Here is a 24348-nt window from a genome sequence, read left to right as displayed (position 1 = left end):
GCAATCTTGTGTGCACCTAATCTCCCGAACCCTTGCACACAATGTTATGAAACTTCACACAAGTGATCAGTACCAACCCTACTTGTGCATGGTGCATGTTACGTTCTTTTAGATAAATATTCTGCAGAGTTGTGGGACTTTTTTTTTTTGATACTATACTATATACATAGAGTCTTTATACTTACAGTCCACATAATTATGCAGTCTTGTGTGCGTCAAATTGCAATGTCAGTGCATGCGGGGGGTACATTCATCACCTTCAGTGATAGCTCTAGTTGAGACATATATTCATTTTACTGTCAAATCGCCGAATAGTGGAGCGCGCTGTCTTACGGCCAGCTGTTGTTTATGGATAGATATATGGTAATATGTAAATCATGCATGCCCTTGAATTTTGTTGCTTGTCAAGAAATAGTCCCGAAATTTGACCAAAAGGTGGGTTCTAATATAACTTAAAAAACTACAACAGATTTTTTTATGAAATTGGAAGTAAAGCATGTGGATACATGCACACATATTACTTGTTCATCCATCTGTCCATCCTGTCAATCACAAATGGTTTATTTAACGTAACTTCAGTTTCCAGTGGCATGGCCAAAAAAGTATCGGTAGGTCGGTATTTGTTTAGCTCACCTGAGCCAAAGGCTCATGGTGAGCTTTTGTGACCGCTCAATGTCCGTCCGTCGTGCGTCGTGTGTCCATCAACATTTTCTAAAAAAATCTTCTTCTTGAAAACCACTGGGCAGAATTACACCAAACTTCACAGGAATGATCCTTGGGTGGTCCAAAGTTTCAAAATTGTTCGAAGAATTTAATTCCATGCAGAACTCTGGTTGCCATGGCAACTGAAAGGAAAAACTTGATATTTGGTATGTGACATCATCTTATGGTCCTCTATCAAGATTGTTCAAATTGTGCCCCTTGGGTGAAAAGAGGCCCCGCCCTGGGGGTCACAAGTTTTACATAGACTTATATAGGAAAAAACTTTAAAAATCTTCTTGTCTAAAACCACAAGACCTAGACGTTTGATATTTAGTATGTAGCATTGCCTTGTGGTCCTCTACCAAAATTGTTCAAATTATTACCCTGGGGTGAAAAGAGGCCCCGCCCCAAGTTTTACATAGACTTGTATAGGAAAAGACTTTAAAAATCTTCTTGTCTGAAACTACAAGACCTAGGCCTTTGATATTTTGTATGTAGCATTGCCTTGTGTTCCTCTTTGAATATTGTTCAAATTGTGCCCCAGGGATGAAAAGAGGCCCAAGTTTTGCATAGACTTATATAGGGAAAAACTTTAAAAATCTTGTCTGAGGCCTAGGCTTTTGATATGCATTGCCTTGTGGTCCTCTACCAAAATTGTTCAAATTATTACCCTGGGGTGAAAAGAGGCCATGTCCCGGGGGTCCCAAGTTTAACATAGACTTAAATAGGGGAAAAAAAAAAGTCTTTTTGTCTGAAAGTTCAAGGCCTTTGATGTTTGGTATGTATCATTGCCTTGTGGACTTCGGGATTGTTCAGATTATGCCTCTGGGGTTATAAGAAGCCCGGCCCTAGTGGTCACTTTTATATGAGTTACATAGGAAAAAATACTTCAAAAATTATCAGATTATATTTCCTAGAGTGTTTAATTATATTTACCTGATGTACCCAAGTGATTACATGTCACCATACTATGACCTTGACCTACTGACCTACTTTCTTGTTTTTTGAGATACAGCCTTGAAATTTGGATGACATGTACAGTTTTGCATACCGATCTTAAAACTGACCTTCAGTTACCATGAATGTGACCTGCTGACCTATCTAATATTTTAGCATCAGTTTGCCATTTGAAACATGTGACTCATATTACTCAGGTGAGCGATTTAGGGTTATCATGACCCTCTTGTTTTTTTTGAAGCATTCTTAGATTAGATATTATCAGGTAAATGCAATAGATTAAATTTATCTTAGTAATAACATAATTTTCCACATTTTAACACCGCTTACATACCTCTTCCTTTGTTAGACAGAGGTCTATATTTTTCTGAAAGACCTCTTTGAACAAAAGAATTCTCGTGCAGAGGCCTAGTTGTTCTGACCCAGACCTGAGCACGAGAAAAAAGTGACAAAATAGCATTCTATTAAACACATAAATATATTTCAGTAACATGCTTTTTATGGTGATTTTATCACGATTGCTCATGATTTCCTAATAAAATAGTCAGTGTTAAATAAACGGATTTTCAAGAAAAGCGTGCATAATTTTTTAACATTAAATTTCTTGTTATTTAGTACATCTTACATGTATGCATAATTAAAAATAGAAAAAAAAATCCTAATTTCCACATAAAGCTGCAAAAGATGAGAGGAAAATATGTGTATGTGAAATCAAAATGATAAGTCAAAATTTAAATTAACCGCTCTACCACTGAAGCAGACAAAAAAGTTTTACAATTCACCATTTTCCAGCATATTCCACTCAAAACATTATTTTCAGCTGAATAAGTTTGAACAATTGTTTATTCAGCTACACAGATTTTAACAAGCAAATTCAATTAATTGGTATCCCCCACAAAATAAGTTTGTGGTGAGGAATGCCAAGGAAATATATCCGGCAAATAGTTAAGAATGTTACTAAGAAGCAAATACTTTCTTTAGTCAAGTTGATCCTGACTAATGAAATTATTTTGAGAGGAATTATAATTATTGTGTGTGTGTGGGGTGGGGGTGGGGGTACAAAACTTCACATGTTGATAATAAGTACTGATGGAAAAAATGGGGTGGAGTGCATGGTCGGGGTGGAGGTGGCTGGTTGAAGCAGCGAGGTCGGGAGAGGGTACAACTTTGCATGCTGATAAATGTTCATGGAACGTTTAGGGTTAAAAAATGAAAAAAAAAAAAGATATTGTGGGAGTAGGGAGGGGGACGAGGTGTGACCAGGGTGGTGGAGTAACCGGGTACACAACTAAACATGTTGATAATAAATGTTTATGGAAAAAAATGAAAGAAGTGTAATGAAATTCTACCGATTGGTTTGTTTGTTATGTACAAATATGTGGATTTTTAAACAGTTAAAGGGCAATAACTCTGAAGTTGCTAAAATATGTTATGAAGCAGAACTTACCAAATTTATAGTATCCTATATAGTTAACACTAGAGTCTTTTAAGGGCCCTAACTCTGGTGTTATTTGGGCAGTCTGATTGAAAACTTGACGGACCCTATTTCCCTGTAGTGGTGAACATGTATAATTATGAAGTTTTATTTAAATATCCCAAACCACTTCCTAGATATGGCTCAGGACAGACGGATTTGTGTGAACTTTGTCAAATTATTTCAAGTTTCTTCATGGACGCTTTCAGTAAAAGGTTTTCTTTTAAACAATTTTGACAATGTCTTTTGGTGTTTTTTATCAAAATGTGCATAATTTTCTCTAAAAAAATGAAAGTATTTTTATATTTCTGAGGTTTCATGTTGTCTATGAATATCAATGTACTGTTTTGGTAGGCAGACGATTATTGTCTTGCATAAACCTTTCAGATAATATTTCATAGGGTAACATACCTTTCCGGCCTTACATGTACCAGTCTTCATTCACCTATATAAACTAAAGTACGACAGCGATTATCACGCCATAACTTTACGAATAAACATAATTTTCTAAAAGTAACATTAATTCCTTACATGTATGTATCCTGTGTCACGAAAATCTTTCTGTCTTCAAGTTAATTATATAGATCTAATGCCTGGTCAGAATCGTAACTTTCGGCCTTTCTCTGTGGAAAAGACCTGCGCACGGGCTTCTCGAAACACATCACGGTCTCGGTGTTCACAAGAAGCCCGTACTCGGTCGATATCCAATACATAACAGTAGTTGTTTGTGGTTGGTTGCTTTGTCTTCCATAACTGCTGTTGTAGTTAAATACTACATGTCCCAATCATAATGTGCTAGTTTGTGCCCTGTATTCAGATGGACAAGTGTTAGTTCTGCTCGCAGGTAGATATTGTATAAGTTCAAGGCCAAAAAGGGTTTCTTTTTTATTTATATTTCTCTGTGCACATAGGCTTCAGGCATACAATCTTTTAAGATGAAATGTCATGAATACATCTAAGAATTGTTAATATATGTAGGATAGTATTTTTTAAGTAAAATTTTTTTTAAGGAATAGGGGTGGACTGTGTGTGTGAGGTGGAGGTGGGGGCTAATATTACAGTTGACTAGGTATAAAATCATTAAAGAAAGTTAATTGAATTGAATGAATATAAAAGTCAAAAGGGGGCAGATGCAACAAAAATATGCAAAACAAAGTTGAGGAAACTATCAGTGTGTACATACCACATGGTTTGTGACGTCATTTTCGGGTATTACGGCAAGAAAATTAATAAACAAATCTGTCGATTCAGAACTTAAAAACACCGTAAGTATTTCATTTTTTTCACTGATTTGAATAATTCTTTTACGAGGCTCAAGCCGAGATAGTGGGCTAAAAACACAAGGTAATGTTTTTCTGAAATTCTAAGCAGCTTTTGCAAAGGTACGTTCCAACCCTGAAATTCGGCAAATTCTTGAAGGGTAATACGGCAAGAAAAACCCGTGTTTTACAAAATAATACAGGAATACTTTCCTTTACATTTTTGTGTCTTTCACTGCTGTTTATTTCGGTTCCAAGAAGGCCAGCGAATCACTTTACTGGAAAGAAAATGGTAGGTTTGTCTGTGAAAACATATGTCTTCGGAAAATGCTAATACGGCAAGAATGATATGATGGCAAGCAGATTCATGAATACACATATTGCCCCTAACAGCAGTTGAGACTTGGTTCTTTAAAACTACTTACTTCTGTCAGCAGGTAAGTAAATAGGGCCTACCTACTTAGTGCACGGAACCGTTTATAAACAGTAAAGCCCTGTTTCATTTTTGAAGTGTTGACAAAACATGTTTAGGTATGCCTTTATTAAAAACAATAATTCAGTGGTCTGTTTTCAAAATTATTGTTACCTTTTCATGCACTTTCAGTCCATAGGAAGGATGGGGGCTTTGCTGTACAAGCAGTTGTACTATGTGAGCGATAAAGGACTGTCGTAGCCGTTTTGAGATTATTTTTTAAAGCCTGCCTGTTTAACACAACTTGAAAATACTTCTTTACGAATAATACACTGACGAGATAAAGAAACGCCTCATTCAAACTCGGTATACAATTTTTCGTTAACCGTGATTCAAAATTAGAAAAGAACAATTCCATTCGCAAATTAGATGCTTTACAAGAATTTATGGTCAATAAGAAATCATTTCATTGTCGCATTATGCTTAAATCTTGAATTTTAATAGCCCGGTCGGAGAAATTGCATTAGAAAAATCAGTAGCACGTGTGGCCACCTCTGCTAGCAGCCACAGCAGCAAGGCGACGCCTCATAGAGCCGCACCAGTTGCGTAACAGATACCGTGGGATCCTGGCCCACTCCTGGTGCAGCGCTGCTACCAGTTCCCGGACGTTTGCTGGCTGGGGTTGACGTTGGCGTAACCGCCGTCCGAGATAATCCCACGCGTGTTCAATCGGATTGCAGTCCGGTGAACACGCCGGCCAAGGTAAAACATTAATGTTTCTAGCCTGTAGAAAGTCCCTGGTGACGCGTGCAACGTGAGGTCGCGCGTTGTCGTGCTGATAGACTAATCCTTGACGTTGACGGAATAAAGGGACAACTACATGACGTAATATCTGGTCGATGTAACGCCTGGCTGTGAGATTACCTTGGCAAACGACGAGTTGGGACTTAAACCTATGGTTGATTGCTGCCCACACCATTACTCCACCTCCACCGTAACGATTGTGCTCCAAAACGCAATTGTTTGCATAGCGTTCATGGCGTCGTCTATAGACACGGATACGTCCGTCGGCGTTCCACAAGTTGAAACGCGACTCGTCATTGAACACTACGTTCTGCCAACGCTGGCCGCGATGGTTGCGGGCCCAAATAAGACGTTGTTGACAGTGGCGTAACGTTAGAATTAGACCGCGGTAGGGCCTACGACAGGTAATTCCGCGTTCTCTGAGTCGATTTCTCACTGTATGTCGACTAATTGGACGTCCACGGTTACCTACAACTATACGTGACGTAGATTGCGCCGTCACAAATCTGTCACGTAAATGACGTTGACGTATATAATTATCCTGTCGTATTGACGTTACACGCGGTCTACCTGAACGTGGTCTATCGATAGACGTTCCCGTGTCTCTAACACGTCGAATAAGACGCACAATTGTCGAACGAGAGACGTTAAAACGTCTAGCAACTTGTTCCTGCGTTTGCCCACATTCAAGCATAGCCAAAACATGAGCCCTCTCTTCAGAATTCAGCCTCGGCATTACGAAAACTAATGTTTTTTTCAGAGAATAGCTGAAAATATGGTTGTGTGTCGTATTACACATGTACATGTGCAAAAATCGTTCAATCAAACCACATGGTTTACATGCACGGACTGCACGAGGAAATCATGACCAGGTACATGAAGTGAACAAATAGCTGAATGAAATCGCGCGAGTTTTTGTTCACTGTGTTTGTCGGTCAGAGTACATGTAGATTTACTACATTTCACAACAATTAAAAGCGTTAGGAAAAAAATAACGCAAAATTTCAATGAGGCGTTTCTTTATCTCGTCAGTATATTATGTTGGCAAGTAAAGTGATTGTATAGGCATAGTTACGACCATGATTCTGAAATGATATTTTTAACGATTGTAATATTGTTCATAAAAGATATTTATCGTTTGTCAAAAATAATTTGATACTATAACAACATACGTATAGGGGTCTGAAGAATGCATGTAATACTGTACAAGTTTTATATTAGATTATGCAAAATCTTAAGAAAATTCAAATTCATAATGTTACATTTATCCAGCAGGATCAACCTTCTTTTCTTTTCATACTTTTACGCCCCATTTTTAGGGCACGAAGTTTAAGCACTTTCTGGTTTCATCATTATATGATTGGATATATGATTTTTAAGTTTTATGATAAGCCAAAGTTATCATCAGTAATGATTCTGCGACCCTTACCAGAACTAATTTAGTGGTAGACAACTGTTTCATTACATGACCTGTATTTGGAAGATGTAACACCGACCCTTGATTCCGTGTGTGATAACTATGTTAGATAGGCATGCCTCAGGAGCAGATCAATATCGCACTGATGTGTGCTCTTTGGCTAATCACTAAGGCTTTATTCAAAGGACATGCAATATATTCTTTCTCTCACGTTTGTTGTGGTCTTTATGAGATACAAAGAACTCGAATTTATTATATTCTTCTAGTTGTTGGTTTACGCATTGAGAGTGTCCAGATATTTGAGAAAATATTTTATTACATTACCTTTTGTATACATTTATTGTTTTTATTTTTTAAAGGTGAATCTGCATTTTACACTCTAGTATGACATACAAGAAGTACTGTATACACATGTATATTTTTGTTATTTATATACGGTTAACATTGATTAAACTGTGATTAATGGACGATACGACAAATGCAAAGTCGAGATGGAAATGCTTTGTTCTTACAATAACTTAAGTTTGCCCATCGTCAGTTAAATTTTTGTTTGAGTAAAAGATAATTTTGAAAAAGAAATTTATCACAAAAAGATGCTGCACAGTCTTCATTTATGAACGTTGATTAATAAGTTTCAATGTGCATAATATGTCGTTGCATATATGGAATCTACAAAACTAGCTTGGTGACCTTTTATTGATTTTGCATTTGTTGTATTGCCATTGCTTTGTTGGGTCTGATAAAATGAATATTTCCAATTTTACTTATATTTCACCGTTATATTTTACATTTCAAACGTTTAATAAATTTCTATTTGTTACTATCTGCATACATGTACTATAATTCAATGTGTTAATTTTATGTCAATAAGTAGTTTAATTGAAAATTTTATCTTCTGTACGTATCCATGATGTAACAAACTTTACATTTGAACTCGCTTGTTGGTTTCTGTGTCTGAACACTGACGTCTTAGATCGTTTCCCAACTTTAAGTTTAGTCTTTGTTCTCGTCGTTACTCAGAAAAAGTTAAAATACGTCATCCGAGTATTTGTCTTTGCTAACATCAAGCTTTTTTTATCAAAGTTTAGTAGATCTACCACCATACGGTGGACGGATAGCTCAGTGGTTTGCACACTGGCCTTCCAATCCTGAGGTCGGGGGTTCGATCCCCGGCAGCTACTTGGGAATTTTCAGAAACGCTTTTCAGTGTTTCCCACCCAACTAGAGGTGTACTGGTCAGGAACCCAGGCAATCCTTGCGTGTATCAGTGCTATACACTGGGCACGTTAAAGAACCAGGCTGTCTATTCGCAACGAGCTAGGCTATGTTAGCCGGACAAGCCTGTATCTGATTTCTGATCTCTCTGTCACGGGGGCTTTGTCTCACTCTGTCAGATCGCTCTGTGTCTGTACTAGAAGAGGATGAATTATGCGCCCTGTGTGGCTGCATTTGAACTATGTAAAGCGCCTTTGAACGTGAAGTTGATCATGAAAAGGGCGCTTTATAAATCTGGTATAATAATAATAATAATCACGAAATCTCAAAGACTTAATCCTATATAAAGTTTCGATACATTATCAATTACTATTATTGATAGACATTGTTCAGAGGCCATTCTTTCACTAATGCTTGATAAATATACACATAATATGAACATGTAGGATGTATTTCCAATTTTAAACACTTTTTGTAGACATTTTGGCAGTTTGAATCTTTTAAGATGGTTGTTAACATTCGCGGATGCAACAGTATAGATACATAAGGACTCATTTTTAAGATACCTCGTGAGACTAATAAATCAGACTATAAATAAAGTAGAAATTAGGAAACTTCTCTTGAAAGCTCTAAATTATTAGATAACAAGTAATGAAACAGAAAAATTTTAATAGATCTACTAAACGATCTTTAAGAAGCATTGAAAAAAAAACCCGTTCTTTCATATCTAATCTTAAAAGCTAAAGAAATCTGCAAACAGGTATTATAAATGAGGAAACGAGTCTCAAACTCATTAACCTACGAAACTGTTCTTAAAGGAACAATAGGTGTATTCATGAATCTGCTTGCCGTCGTATCATTCTTGTGGTATTAGCATTTTCAGAAGACACATTTTTCACAGAGAAACCTACCATTTTATTTCAAGTAAAGTGGTTCGCAGGTCTTCTTGGAACCGAAATAAACAGCGGTGAAAGACACAGCAATGTAAAGGAAAGCAACCCTGCATTATTTTGTGTGTTTTTCTTGCTGTATTACCCTCCAAGAATTTGCCAAATTTCAGGGTTGGAACGAACCTTTGCAAAAACTGCTAAGAATTTCAGAAAAACATTACCTTGTGTTTATAGCCCACTATCGGGCTTGAGCCTCGTGAAAGAATTATTCAAGTCGGTGAAAAAATGAAATACTTAGGGTGTTTTTAAGTTTTGAATTGACGGATTTGTTTATTAATTTTCTTGCCTAATACCCGAAAATGACGTCACAAACCACCAAGTATGTACACACTGATAGTTTCCTCACACTGACTATGCAGCACGTCAGCTCATTACACTTGGACATATGTAAAAATTCGTGTAGGTTACTAACCGAGTAGTCGGTGTTCATGAAATGAAAATACCCGGGCTCGTGCGCATCGTGACACGGAGAGCGCATAGCGCTCGAGGTGTTACTGCACGAGCGCGGGTATTTTCATTTCATGAACACCGATCTAAGAGGTAAGTAACTGACTTACACAACGTCATTTTAATTGTTAATTTTTATTTATTTATTTATTTATTTATTTATTTATTTATTTATAAGTCTTTCCTTCTCGCAGTCAGAAAATAAATGATATTGGGAATTACTTTAACTTCAGCAGGTAATTAAAATACGTAAACTGATATTAAAAAAGTTTATGAAAGTTCTGCTAATTCACCACTGTAAATGCATTTTTGTTCACCAAGTATTTGGGAGTTTTATTTTATCTTTTAATGCACAGCTTCACACTTCGGTTGCATGTTTATAAAACATTTTTCATGATAAACTTAGTTTCGGACTCTGCATTTACGGATTCGTCGTGGTCGTGGTCATTATCATCATCATCATCATCATCTAACAACAATAATTAAAATGATTATCTTCTTCTTTTACTCCTCCCTGTTAAGTACTGAGCTGTGAATGTATCTTGTAGATGAAAAGATGACGATCATAATTCAAAGGTCAAAATATACAATATTTAAAAAAGAAGTATACATTTATAAATGCTACTTGACGCAGGTATTGTCTATTTTCCGTAAGTATTGACCTGGCACTCATTAATCTTCTCCAGCATTTTGGGGGGTTTCCATTATTTTATGAAATATTTGTATCATAAAATAACCAATGGCACGGTGGTATAGTGGTAGCTGTTTGACTGCCACGCACGATACCATGAGTTCAAAATCACCTCAGACCATTTTTTAATTCAATGTAATGTTGTTATTGATGTTACTTTTACTCTTACAATATCTGTGTAACATATTTGACGAAATCTGATTGTTCTCTCTTGTAGATCTAGTATTCATTTTCAGGAAACGCTGGTGAGAAATACTTTGTCTTTTTATCTAAGATACTTTTAAATATGTTTTATTCAACATTTTCCATAACGTTTATAGACCATAGGCAGGTTTGATCAGATAAATATGGCAATATTTCTACAGGTAAAATTTGGGGGAATATGTTTGCTTGTTTGTTTTGGGTTTAACGCCATTTTTCAACAGTATTTCAGTCATGTAACGGCGGGCAGTTAACCTAACCAGTCTTCCTGGATTCTGTACCAGTACAAACCTGTTCTCCGCAAGTAACTGCCAACTTCCCCACATGAATCAGAGGTGGAGGACTAATGATTTCAGACACAATGTCGTTTATCAAATAGTCACGGAGAACATACACCCCGCCCGAGGATCGAACTCACGACCCCGCGATCCGTAGACCAACGCTCTTACCTACTGAGCTAAGCGGGCGGGTTGGGGGAATATGGTCAGTACGCAGGAGTTGAACCAAAAATGCAGTTTAGCAGCTAAACGTCTTGTCGGCACCGCTATTTGCACATGTGACATTATGAAAATTATAAAGAAACATAATATACGCAATATTTTTATTGCTATTTAACTTCAGACACCGAGAATTAATTTACGGAAAATATACGGAATATTCTTGAGTGTCAGGTCAATACTTAGGACAATAACATGGCATTAAATAAACATTACAGTTTAAACTCATCTAACATTCTTTTCACATGCTCAGGTATGGTATGATACCTGTGCACAAGCCCAGGTATGGTATGATACTTGTGCACGTGCGCAGGTATGGTATGTAGGTATTCATTTTGGTTATTAACCCGCAGAGAACAATAGAACAGTTGTGTAAAATCTATTTCCATTAGTGTGTACTGAGATACCAGCTTACATACATAAATAAAATCAAACAAAAAGTACTCGGTCAAAAAGGGGGCATAATTTTGTAAAAATGCAAAATATTGAACATATGCAGTAGTTTCAATCTATTCCCATTTGTGGGTACTGAGAAACTAGCTTACATACAAAAACTTAACAAAATGAAAAAGCTTATAATTTAAAAAGTATTTTAATTAAAATATCAAATCTAACTTAATTATTAATTAGCACATGACCTTTCCTTACATATAATATTATCCCCCTTGACCCAGCAAAAGCAGAGAGTTTCCCCCCTGGTGATATCATAAAAATAGACTGAAAATGCCTATAATTCAAAAAGTATTATGTCTCCCCCATAGGTGGGGGAGCCTTTGCCGTCTGTCTCCCCCATAGGTGGGGGAGCCTTTGTGGTCTGTCTGTCTGTCTGTCCGCATTAAGCTTGTCCAGCTTTCACAGGTCAAACTGCTGGCCGGATTTCAGCGAAACTTCACAGGAGTGATCAGTACCAAGCCTAGTTGTGCATATTGCTGGCACGTTCCACTTCGCTGCACCAAATGGCCATAAGAGCTAAAAATAGAAAAATCTTGTTCGGCATTCACAGGTCAAACTTTTGATGAAACTTAACAGGAGTGATCAGTACCAAGCCTAGTTGTGCAATTCGCCGACACGTTCTGCTTCACTGCACAAACTGGCTGCCAGATCTTAAGATAGAAAATTTTTGTCTAGCTTTCACAGGTCAAACAACTGGCTGGATTTCGACTTAACTTCACAGGAGTGATTAGTATCAATCCTAGATGTGCATATTGCTGACACGTTCCATTTCGCTGCACAAAAAAAACAACACCGGAGCTATAAATAGAAAAATATTGTCTGGCTTTCACAGGTGAAACTGCTGGACAGATTTCGATGAAACTTCACAGGAGTGGTCAGTACCAAGCCTAGTTGTGCATATCGCCCACACATTCGGCTTCGCTATACAAAATGGTCACCAGAGCTAAAGGTATACATAGGGGTTAGACATATGTTAAAAATTGTGATTAAAACAACTTTTAGTATTAATTAGAATCACCAACCCTTACATAATGACTGATTAGCCCATGACCTTTGCTCACATGTAGTATTATCCCCCTTGACCAGTAACAACAAAGCTTTTCCCCGTTATTTGGTAGAAAATATGGCCTTTAGACTTAGCGTAGGAACCTATTGATGGATCTTCATGAAACATCACAAAAATGTAGATCACAGTAGGGCAATAAAAATTATTTTACAATTCATAAATTCCAACATAAAAAAAGTAATCTGTTGATAGATCCTCATGACATTTACACAGTTATAGATCACTATAGAGCGGTGGTGCATGAATATTTTTCATAAGGATCTCTTCAGTAACTGCAGATTTATGCCCTTTAATTATTTTAAAATTCATAAATTCTTGCAAAACAAAGTAACCCATTGATGTATTTTTATGAAACTTAATACAAATATAGATCACCTTAGGGCAGAGCAATAAAAACAATAGGGACCATTAAAGTGTTGCATGGTTCTTTTGCACATAACTTGTGTATAATATCTGGAAATTAAATATATTTCAAAATATAGTCCCCTCATTCACAAAACTTCTTCAGCAGGGGATATAAAATCAGTAAATTTTCTTGTTCCAGTAAAATCTAAAGTTAGCCTTAAAGTCGTCATGAATAAACACTAGTCTTGTTTTCTCTTTAGCCACTTTATATTCATTTAATAAAGTAAAACAAGTGAATCTGTTAAAGAATATTTGAATGTATTTTTTTCCTTTCAGTCCAACCTCGATGGGGTATGTTTCTTGTACGCTGATGTGACGGGAGGGTTCGCGGTGTGGTATGTCAGTGGAAGTGCTTCATCTACTTGCAACTTTCCCATTTATTTTGGAGTGTCGGGAATGGTTATTGTGGGTCTATTAGCCGGACTGTGTTTCGGCTATTTTGCACAACAGTCCAGGAAAGACAAAGAGATTGGGTACGTAGACCACGAGATATATGTCATGCTTCTTTATTGCACTTCTGTTTTCAAATTTGACAGACTTTATTTGAAATATGCATAAATTGAACTTTAGGTGTACTGTACAGTGTACTACTAGTATGTAATGATTAATTAAAAAGCATTCATAGCATAAAGATATATTATTGGGTTATTAGAAATGTTCAAGATGTTATTGTAAAGCCAGATTTACTCACTGTTTGATATTTTGATATGATCAATACTTCATTGTTAGCTCAACTATTCAAAGAATAGGTGGAGCTATTGGACTCATCCATGCGTTGGCGTCCGTGTCCTGATTTAGTTAAGTTTTTGCATGTAAGCTGGTATTTCAGTAATCATGTGTGGGAATGGATTGAAACCTCACACACTTATTCACTGTGATGAACTAACTTGCATTGCACAGGTTCCATAACTTTATTTTGCTTTTTTACAAAATTATGCCCCTTTTTGGATTTATAAATTTTTGGTTAAGGTTTTATATGTAAGCTGGTATCTCAGTACCAACTTATGGGAATGGATTGAAACTTCACACACTTGTTCACTGTCATGATCTGACATGCAGTGTTAAGGTTCCATAACTCTACTTTGTTTTTTTTACAAATTATGTTCCTTTTTTGACTTAGCAGTTTTTGGCTAAGTTCTTGTGTGTAAGCTGGTATCTCTGTTCCCACTAATGGGAATGGATTGAAACTTCACGTACTTGTTCACAGTCATGATCTGACATGCAGTGTGTTAAGGTTCCATAACTCTACTATGCTTTTTTACAAAAGTATGCCCCTTTTTTGACAAAACAGTTTTTTTGGTTCAATTTTTGCAGGTAAGCTGGTATCTGAGTACCCACTAATGGGAATGGATGGAAACTTCATACAATAGTCCATTGTCATGAGCTGATATTCATTGTACATGTTCCATGACCCTGTTTTTCAATTTTACAAAATTATGTCCCTTTTTCAACTTCAATATTAATTCAATTGACAAGGCTGTTGAATAGTCGAGCGTTGCTGTCCTCCGACGGCTCTTGTTTGACTTAGCAGTTTAATGTACCACCCGACAACAAAGTTGTAAGGGGGGGGTATACTGGTTTCAGGTTGTCTTTCTGTCTGTCTGTCCGTCTGTCCGTAGACGCAATCTTGTGCGCACCATCTCTCCTTATCCCCTTGACACAATTTAATGAAACTTCACACAAGTGATCAGTACCAACAGTAGTTGTGCATGGGGCATGTTAGGTTCTTTTAGAAAAAGAAATTGCAGAGTTATGGGACTTTGTTTTTTTGTTATTATACTATATACATAGACACAATCTTGTGCGCACCATCTCTCCTCATCCCCTTGACACAATTTGATGGAACTTCACACAAGTGATCAGTAACAACAGAAGTTGTGCATGGGGCATGTTAGGTTCTTTCAGAAAAAAATTTGCAGAGTTATGGGACTTTGTTTTTTTGTTACTATACTATATACATAGACACAATCTTGTGCGCACCATCTCTCCTCATCCCCTTGACACAATTTAATGAAACTTCACACAAGTGATCAGTACCAAAGTAGTTGTGCATGGGGCATGTTAGGTTCTTTCAGCGACAAAAATTGCAGAGTTATGGGACTTTGTTTCTTGTTAACATACTATGTACATACAGTCTGCATATGCAATCTTGTGCGTGCCTAATCTACCAAACCCTTGCACACAATTTAATGAAACTTCACACAAGTGATCAGTACCAACCCTAGTTGTGCATGGTGCATGTTACATTCTTTTAGATAAATGTTCTGCATAGTTATGGGACTTTGTTTTTTGTTACTGTACTGTATACATACAGTCTATATACATACAGTCCACATAATTATGCAATCTTGTGTGCGTCAAATTGCAATGTACTGTGTCAGTGCATGCGGGGGGTACATTCATCACCTTTAGTGATAGCTCTAGTTGGTTCAGTTTTTTATGTAAGCTGGTATCTCAGTATCCACTAATAGGAATGGATTGAAACTTCATTCAATTGTCCATTGTTATGAGCTGTTTTGCAATTTTACAATATTATGCCCCTTTTCCGACTAATACTCATTCAGTTGTCAAGACTGTTGGATTGTCGAGCGTTGCAGTCCTCCAACAGCTCTTGTTAATCATAATTATATTTACAGGTTTTTTTTATTGAAATATATAAAAGCTAGTAGTTAGCAATAAATATGTACTTTAAAATGTTGTATCATGCGACATTGCTGATGAATTTAAGATATCTAGGGTCAACTGAGTTGACTTTTTAATAATATAAGAAAGTCTTTTAATATTCACAGAATGCTCATTGCAATGGTAACTGCATTCGCAAATATGCGACCTAAAATGTCCGGTACCTGGCATGTAAAGTTTTTAATTGAAAAAAAAAAGAAATGATATGAAATTCTATCTCTGGCTTGCCTAATTACACTTCTTCATCATATGATCATATGAGAAAAGTAAAAGCTTAGGTCAGGCCTGCTTTAAACTGGTTTCTTTTTCAAATAACTCTGACAGACAAAGTGAAATTGAAGAATCAAATAAATGTCAAGTTCTTTGATTATCTTGAAAAATATATCTTGTTCTATGTTTGTAGAAGCCGAATGTGGACATTACCTTTCATTCCATTGAATGCTGTTCTAACTGTCTTCACGCTGGTTGTCGCATGTATCCTCTCTGTTGGCATTAAACTATTTTGTGACGAATTTGAGAGTAATGGGTATGTAAATCAACTGTTATATTTTCAATATCTGTTCCAGACTTTTTGAAACAGTTAACCATAGAGATATTTATATATTAACATACTAGTTCCATTGCTACAAATATTTCAAAGGTCATGCTCAAAGATTCTCTAATTTGAGAAAATTTTGTATGAGAGTTAACGTTTGTTTCATTTATAGTTCTGTAACCTAGATTTTACAAGCATTTCCCAAGGGCATTTCATGTCCAGTTTTAAAGTTGCTTCGGAGGAGGTCATATTAAATTATACAACATTTTATTCATGACAAATCCAAAAATATGATTTTCTCTTTAAATTTTCCACTTCAATTTCATGCATGAAGGATTCTAAGTTAGACATTAACATGCCTGGATTATCTTGTAAAATATATAAACAGTTTTGGCAGAACCACAGAATATATATATATCATATGTGAAACCTTGCTGTGAATACATTGAAATTATTTGGAACTTGTCTGAAAACAGGGCACAAACTTCTTCAACCCAGAGTTATTAATTTGACCCAAGGAAGCTAATATATAATCATATTTAGAATTGTTAGTGAGAGCGCAGCAAGCAGGTATTTTAAGAAAATATAATGAAACCAATAAAACACCAAACTCATGTGACATTGTTCCCATCCCATATCTGTGTTCTGCTCAGTTGTATTGTTTCTGTTGACATCTCAGTCATTTTTAGCTCACCTGTCATATAGTTAACACTCTAGAGGTCACAAGTTTGGCTCAATCTTAATTAAACTTGGTCAGAATGTTACCCTCAATAAAATCTTGGATGAGTTTGATATTGGGTCATCTGGGGTCGAAAACTAGGTCACTAGGTCAAACCAAAGGAAAAGTTTGTTAACATGCTAGAGGTCACAATTTTGGCCCAATCTTAATGAATCTTGGTCAGAGTGTTACCTTCATGAAATCTTGGACGAGTTTGATATTGGGTCATCTTGGGTAAAAAAAACTAGGTCACCAGGTCAAATCAAAGGAAAAGCTTGTTAAAACTCTAGAGGTCACAATTTTGGCCTAATCTTAATGAAACTTGGTCAGAATGTTACCCTCAATAAAATCTTAGATGTTTTCAATATTGGGCCATCTGGGGTCAAAAACTAGGTCACTTGATGATCTCAAGGTCCAGTTTGAATCTGGGTCATGTAGGGTCAACAACTAGGTCACCAGGTCAAATCAAAGGAAAAGCTAGTTAACACTCTAGAGGCCACATTTATGACAATATCTTAATGAAATTTGGTCAGAATGTAAATCTTGATGATTCCTAGGTCAGGTGAGCGATACAGGGCCTTCATGGCCCTCTTGTTATATTTTTGACAGTGCTTTGGTGTTAAGCATCGGTATTTAAGTGTTGTTGCGATGATCAACATCCTTGTTTAGGACAACATAAGTATGCATGATCTTCTCATGATTTAATTTTGTACATTAAGTGAGGTATACATTTTCTGTATACAAATTTGTAAATTGATGAAATATGAGAGATGACATTTCAATAAATCTGGATATTTTGAGTATTCTTGTTAGGTCATCAAATGTGTATTAAAGTTACTTTTGTTGTTAAGGACGTATGTCTGTGATATGATGAGTCTATAGTATTTAGTGCATAATTGGAAATATTTACTCCTTTGATTTGTGAATTTTTGTGCCCCCCCCCACCTTCCTCATGTCCGTCCGTCCAAAGTTCGTGACACGCCTAGCTCAAAAAGTATTTGATATAAATTGATGAAACCTTGCATGAGTCTTTATCATGATATGAACTTGCAGACCTCCTATTTTTCCTCTGGCTCTGCCCCCTACTTTTAGAGTTATGGCCCCTGAAATAGTCAAAAATGCACATTTTCACCTTGTGACACACCTAGCTCAAAAAGTATTTGATTTAGATTCATGAAACCTTGCATGAGTCTTAATCATGATATGAACTTGCACACCATCTATTTTTTGTCTGACTTAGCTCCCTATTTTTAGAGTTATGGCCCCTGAAATAGTAAAAAATGCACATTTTCACCTTGTGACACGCCTAGCTCAAAAAGTATTTGATTTAGATTCATGAAACCTTGCAGGAGTCTTAATCATGATATGAACTAGCGCACCATCTATTTTTTGTCTTGCTCCGCCCCCTATTCTTAAAGTTATGGCCCCTGAAATAGTAAAAAAATGCACATTTTCACCTAATTATGTGCCTGGCACAAAAACTATTGGATGTAAATTCATGAAACCTTGCTTGAGTCTTTATCATGATGTGACCTTGCACATTTTTCTTAGAATCTTAGTGCTTATTACAGAGTTATGACCCTTGAAATAGCCAAAATAGTGGATTTTTTCTTTGTGATGCTCATAGCTCAAAAAGTAGATGGCCTATAATAATGAATCCTTGTTGAGGCTATACTCCATTAAGTCTGCAAACATTTGAATAATTGGCATTAATTGCCCCTTGTTTGTGACAAATGTACCAGTGGGGGTGCACACCCTACAGACACATTCTAGTTTTTAGCTCACCTGAGCACAAAGGTGAGCTTTTGTGATCGCCCGTCGTCCGTCCGTCCGTCCGTCGTCGTCAACAATTTGACTGTTAACACTCTAGAGGTCAAAATTTTGGTCCAATCTTAATGAAACTTGGTCAGAATGTTACCCTCAATTAAATCTTGGATGAGTTTGATATTGGGTCATCTGGGGTCAAAAACTAGGTCACCAGGTCAAATCAAAGGAAAAGCTTGTTAACACTGTAGAGGCCACATTTATGACTGTATCTTCATGAAACTGGTCAGAATGTTAATCTTGATTATCTCAAGGTCCAGTTTGAACCTGGGTCATGTAGGGTCAAAAACTAGGTCACCAGGTCAAATCAAAGGAAAACCTAGTTAACACTGTAGAGGCCACATGTATGACCTTATCCTAATGAAACTAAGTCAGAATGTTAATCTTGATGATCTATAGTTCATGTTCAGATCTAGGTCAGGTGGGGTAAAAAAACTAGGTCACTAGGTCAAATCAAAGGAAAAGCTTGTTAACACTCTAGAGGCCACATTTATGATGTATCTTCATGAAACTTGGTCAGAATGTTAATCTTGATGATCTTTAGGTCAAGTTTGAATCTGGGTCATGCAGGGTCAAAAATCTAGGTCACCAGGTCAAGTCAAAGGAAAAGCTTGTTTACAGTCTAGAGGCCACATTTATGACTATATCTTCATGAAACTTAGTCAGAATGTTAATCTTGATGATCTTTAGGTTAAGTTCGAATCTGGGTCATGTGGGATAAAAAACTAGGTCACCAGGTCAAATCAAAGGAAAAGCTAGTTAACACTTTAGAGGCCACATTAATGACCATATCATAATGAAACTTAGTCAGAATGTTAATCTTGATGATATATAGTTCATGTTCAAATCTGGGTCAGGTGGGGTAAAAAACTAGGTCAAATCAAAGGAAAAGCTTGTTAACACTCTAGAGGCCACATTTATGACTATATCTTCATTAAACTTGGTCAGAATCTTAATCTTGATGATCTTTAGGTCAAGTTCGAATCTGGGTCATGCAGGTCAAATCAAAGGAAAAGCTTGTTAACAGTCTAGAGGCCATATTTATGACTGTATCTTCATGAAACTTAGTCAGAATGTTAATCTTGATGATCTTTAGGTCAGGGTGGGGTAAAAAACTAGGTCACCAGGTCAAATCAAAGGAAAAGCTAGTTAACACTTTAGAGGCCACATTTATGACCATATCTTAATGAAACTTGGTCAGAATGTTAATCTTGATGATCTTTAGGTCAGTAGGGCAGGTGAGCGATACAGGGCCTTCATGGCCCTCTTGTTTATTTATTTAAAGACACATCTAATAATCTGACAGTTTACTATATGTATATAGGCAAAACTTTTCCTACAGACATGTTTCCCCCCATCAGCCTCTGGGGAAGACCTGTCCGCCCTTCCGTACGAAATGCTTCATTTCCGATCAATAACTGGAGAACCATTTGACCTAGAATCTTCAGACTTCATAGGTTGGCAGAGCTTATGGAGTAGACGACCCCTAATGTTTTGGGGGTCACTCCGTCAAAGGTCAAGGTCACAGGGGCCTGAACATGGAAACCCATTTCCGATCAATAACTTGAGAACCACTTGACCCAGACTGTTGAAACTTCATAGGATGATGGGTCATGCAGAGTAGATGACCTATACAGATTTTGGTGCCACTCTAATAAAGGTCAAGGTCACAGGGGCCTGAACATGGAAAACCATTTCCGATCAGTAACTTGAGAACCACTTGACCCAGAATGTTGAAACTTCATAGGATGATTGGACATGCAGAGTAAATGACCCTATTGTTTTTTTGGGGGTCACTCCATCAAAGGTCAAGGTCACAGGGGTCTGAAAATGGAAAACCTTTTCCAGTCAATAACTTGAGAACCATTTGACCCAGAATGTTGAAACTTCATAAGATGATTGGTCATGCAGAGCAGATGACCCCTAATGATTTTGGGATCACAACATTTCCGGTCATTAACTTGAGAACCACTTGATTCAGAATGTTGAAACTTCATAGGATCATTGGACATGCAGGTTAGATGACCCCTATTGATTTTGGGGTCACTCTATTAAAGGTCAAGGTGGCAGCATACAAAACATGGAAATCCATTTCTGGTCAGTAACTTGAGAACCACTTGACCTAGACTAGCTCCTAGACTATGATATATATTTTTTACATTTTTATGATTAAATGTAGTGCACTGAGCCAGTCTATATTCTATGTCCAATATCATATGATAATTTCAACATCATTCTTCTGTGAAAATCTCTAAAATAGACTGGCTTTTGTCTGCATGAAATTAAATTCATCAAAAAAAGGAAAAATGTAGAAATACATTATTACCAGTCTAGTGGCTACACTTGACCCAGAATGTTGAAACTTCATAGGGTGGTAAGACTTACAGAGTAGATGACCCCTATTGTTTTTGGGGTTACTCTATAAAAGGTTAAGGTCGCAATGAACAGAACATGGAAATCCATTTACAGTCAATAACTTAAGAACCATTTGACCTAGAACCTTCAAATTTAATAGGGTGATAGGAGTTACAGAGTAGATGACCCGTATTGTTTTGGGGTCATTACATCAAAATTCAAGGTCACAGGGGGCTGAACATAAAAGCTCTTTTCAGTCAATAACTTGAGAACCACTTGACCCAGAATGTTGAAACTATAGGATGATTGGACATGCTGAGTAAATGACCCCTACTGGTTTTGGGGTCACTTAATCAAAGGTCACAGGGGCCTATCATGGAAAACAGTATCCAGTTCATAACATGAGAACCAGAATGTTGGAACTTTGTAGAATGATTGGACATGCCAAGTAGATGATTCCTATTGCAGCCAAACATCAGTGTCGCTTTGACTTTTGCTCCTATCCCCTATTGACTTTCTGCCTATATCATATGACATGTGCTTTTCTACAAAAGCATCTTCTAGTTTCTTTAAACTTTGTGTACTGACTGAGAATCAAGTTTAAAACGGAAAATATATATTAAAAATCATAGATACTGGTGCCGGTGCTTGATCATGAATTATTTGCCCTTGTGACTATTTTTCTCGCTTTGAGCTAAGTTAATCTGCTTCACATCCTTCTTTAGTCTCCAGTGTCCGCTTCTTATCTTCTAAACTGATTGGAAGAATTTCTTAAAACTAGCATCAAAATATTTACCTCATAAAAGACAAGATGCCAGAAAGGAATTCAAGGTCACTAGGTTCAAGGTCAAGATCACACTACGATTGACTAATAGCTTAAATGTGTGCCCACTTGATGTCTTCTAAACTAAAGTAGTGTCAAATAAAGATGACATGCAGAGTGCACAATCCAGGTCAATAGGTCAAATGTCAAAGTCACATTTGGAGTTCATATACCAAATAGTTAATCTTGTGTCCACTTTATATCTTCTAAACCACTTGGATGATTTTCATATAACTAGGGTCAATTATTTATTTTATCAAGACAATGTGCTGAGCACACAACCCAGGTTCATGGTCAATGTCACACTTGGAGGTCAAATGGCACATACTGTAAAATCATTAATATTCGTGGGGTGACTTATTTTTGTGGAATTCATGGTTGAGTCAATCCACGAAATTTAATCCCAACGAACATTTAAAATTCTCATTCATTTTATGTTCAAAAGTTGCAATCCACGAATTCATACCCCCACAAAATTGCCAATTTGACAAAAACCACAAAATTTCATGCCCACGAAATTAAATGATTTTACAGTAGCTTAAATTTGTGTCTGATCCATATTTTCTAAACCACTGGGAAGACTTTATTAAACCTAACATCATTTGTTAACTTTATCAAGACGACATGCAGAGCGCATGACCCAGGTCACTAAGTCTAAGGCCAGCAGTGTTGCAGAGATCAATGATCAAAATTGTATTTGTGTCCGTTCCCTATCATCTAAACCACTATAATAAATTTCATAAAAATTGGCATTAATTGTTAATCTCATCCAGAAAGCAGACAGAGTGCCCAATCAAGGTCACTAGGTCCAAGATCACACTTCGAGGAGCTCAAATTTGTGTCTGCTCCATCTTTTAACTACTGGAACTTTTTCATAAAAATAGCATTAATTGTTATCCTCATCAGGATGACATGTATAGTGCAGAACCAAGGTCACAAGGTCAAGGGCAATGCCACACTTGAAGGTCAAAAGTCATGATAACAGCATTTTACTTTCCCTGTACTATAGTGGCGTCTGGGGATATTAATGGTATTTAGTAATAGGTTTAGTTTGTTTTATTTACTGATTATGTATGTAATGTATCTCATGGACTTCTGCGTAATTTGATCCTTAGATATTTATTATAGTACGGTATGTTTGCTAAATAATTTTTTTTTACATCTTTTTGATTTCAGGTGACAAAGTTATGTCAGGACTGCTATCTTAATTAAATATTTCGTCTCGTCTCAATGATAATCTTGTGTGATATTAGCTATATAACGAAGAGATTTTAGTAAGGAGATTTTGAAGTTCAGTGTGTGAATTTTTTTATTTCAGCTGTGAAACGTTAGAGCATAATGAAAAAACAAGAGCGTTTCCTCTCCTCTCATCACTTTCCCAGGTAACCCACTCTGCTTTTGTTGCATATGACTGATTTGTATCCATGTTAAAAAAGAGATATGTTTTATTTGTTTAGCTCACCTGAGAACAATCTGCTCAGTGGGAGCTATTGTGATACTTTGTGTCAGTCGCCATCTGTCGTTAACAATGTTAATGGTAACACTCTAAAGATCTCAGTTTTAATTGTTGCCCAGTCTTAATGAAAATTAGTCAAAATGTTTCCCTCAGTATAATATTGGCAGAATTTGAATCAGGTTTCTATGAAATGTACGTCTACTTTAAAATATGGGTTAACTTATGTTATAAACTAGGTCACTATGTCAGATCAGGAAACTGTATTTTCTACTTGATCATAATATATTTGTTTAGAATGTTTTCTTATGAAATCTAGTTCAAAACAGTACCATTTCTGGTCTTAACACTAAATCAGGTCACATTTTCTCCTTGATCTTCATTAAACTTTGTCAAAATGTTTCTCTCTATAAAATCTAGATTAAGATCAAAACTTGGTAGTCTGAGGTCTTTAAGTAGGTCGATAAAATCATGTAGAAACTTTGTTAACAATCTAGAGACCATGTTTACTTCTTGATTATCATATTTTTTGTCAGAATGTTTAATATCGATATTAAATCTAGGCCAGGTTCAAAACTTAGTTCTCCAGGGTCATGAGCAACATCACTAGGTTAAAGCGTAGAAAAATCTTGTCAGCAGTCTAGAAGCCATATTTTATCTTCGTAAAACATTGTGACTTGTCAGAATGATTGTTTCTGTTATAAATTCTAGATCAGGTTAAACTTTATAACTGATAACTGTCACTCCTTCAAAGCAAGCCCGCTAAACTCAGTAGGGAGAGCGTTGGTCTACAGATAGTGGGGTCGCGAGCAATCCCCGGGCGGGGCGTATGTTCTATGTGACGATGTGATAAAACACATTGTGCCTGAAATCATTCATCCTCCACCTCTGATAATTCATGTGGGGAAGTTGGCAGTTACTTGCGGAGAAAGGTTAGTACTGGTATAGAATCCAGGAACACTGGTTAGGTTAACTGTCCGCCGTTACATGACTGAAATACTGTTGAAA

General features: G+C 36.6%; 1 protein-coding gene across 5 annotated transcripts in view; it reads left to right on the top strand.

Moving 5' to 3' along the window:
• The window catches only part of LOC123544984 (uncharacterized), a 75805-nt gene that overhangs the window by 44298 nt on the left and 7159 nt on the right, over positions 1–24348 (top strand). For all 5 annotated transcript variants that reach the window (XM_053539749.1, XM_053539755.1, XM_053539768.1 and 2 more), the window contains exons 3-5: positions 13227–13423; positions 16036–16158; positions 23206–23269. In XM_053539749.1, the coding sequence (XP_053395724.1) occupies positions 13227–13423; positions 16036–16158; positions 23206–23269 (384 nt within the window). The remainder of the gene's footprint in view (positions 1–13226; positions 13424–16035; positions 16159–23205; positions 23270–24348) is intronic.

This window comes from Mercenaria mercenaria, chromosome 1 (genome assembly GCF_021730395.1).
Source record: "Mercenaria mercenaria strain notata chromosome 1, MADL_Memer_1, whole genome shotgun sequence".
Lineage (NCBI taxonomy): Eukaryota > Metazoa > Mollusca > Bivalvia > Venerida > Veneridae > Mercenaria > Mercenaria mercenaria.
Note: the sequence above shows the minus strand (reverse complement) of the source record. Positions and strands in the feature narration are given on the sequence as shown.